The following is a 406-nucleotide window of genomic DNA, read 5'->3' on the forward strand; positions in this document are numbered from 1 at the left end:
TGGTGAGTGAAGACAGAGCTGGTGGCCGAGGCGGGTCCAGCAGCGGCCGCCGTAAAGAAAGAGACAAACAAAGGGCAGCGAGGGGCCCCATAAACCAGCAGCAAAAGAGGCCCCTACACGGCGAGTTGCTGCTGCTCCTGCTGCTGCTGCTGTTGCTGCTGCTGCTGCTGCTGCTGGTGCTGCTGCTGCTGCTGCGCGTGCTGCGGCGAAGACACGACGGCCGAAGCTGCGAAGCTGCGGGAGAGCCGACGGCAGCGGCACCAATTCAGTTGCTGCTGCTGCTGCTGCTGCTGCTGTTGTTGTTGCTGTTGCTGCTGCTTCTGCTTTTGCTGCTGGTGTTGTTGGGGCTGCTGTTGCTGCAGTTGTGTTGCTTGATTGTGGTGGTGGTGGTGGTTCTGCTGCTGCT

At 61.1% G+C, this 406-nt stretch overlaps 1 protein-coding gene across 1 annotated transcript in view; it reads right to left on the reverse strand.

Annotated features, from left to right (window-relative positions):
* The window catches only part of EMH_0001570 (uncharacterized protein), a gene marked incomplete at both ends in the record, with an annotated part of 7,806 nt that overhangs the window by 5,567 nt on the left and 1,833 nt on the right, over nt 1–406 (reverse strand). Inside the window, one exon of the mRNA XM_013495626.1 lies at nt 118–404. Coding sequence (XP_013351080.1) covers nt 118–404 — 287 coding nt within the window. The remainder of the gene's footprint in view (nt 1–117; nt 405–406) is intronic.

The sequence above is a fragment of the Eimeria mitis genome, genomic scaffold (genome assembly GCF_000499745.2).
Source record: "Eimeria mitis Houghton genomic scaffold, Emh_scaff167, whole genome shotgun sequence".
NCBI classification, from domain to species: Eukaryota; Apicomplexa; class Conoidasida; order Eucoccidiorida; family Eimeriidae; genus Eimeria; species Eimeria mitis.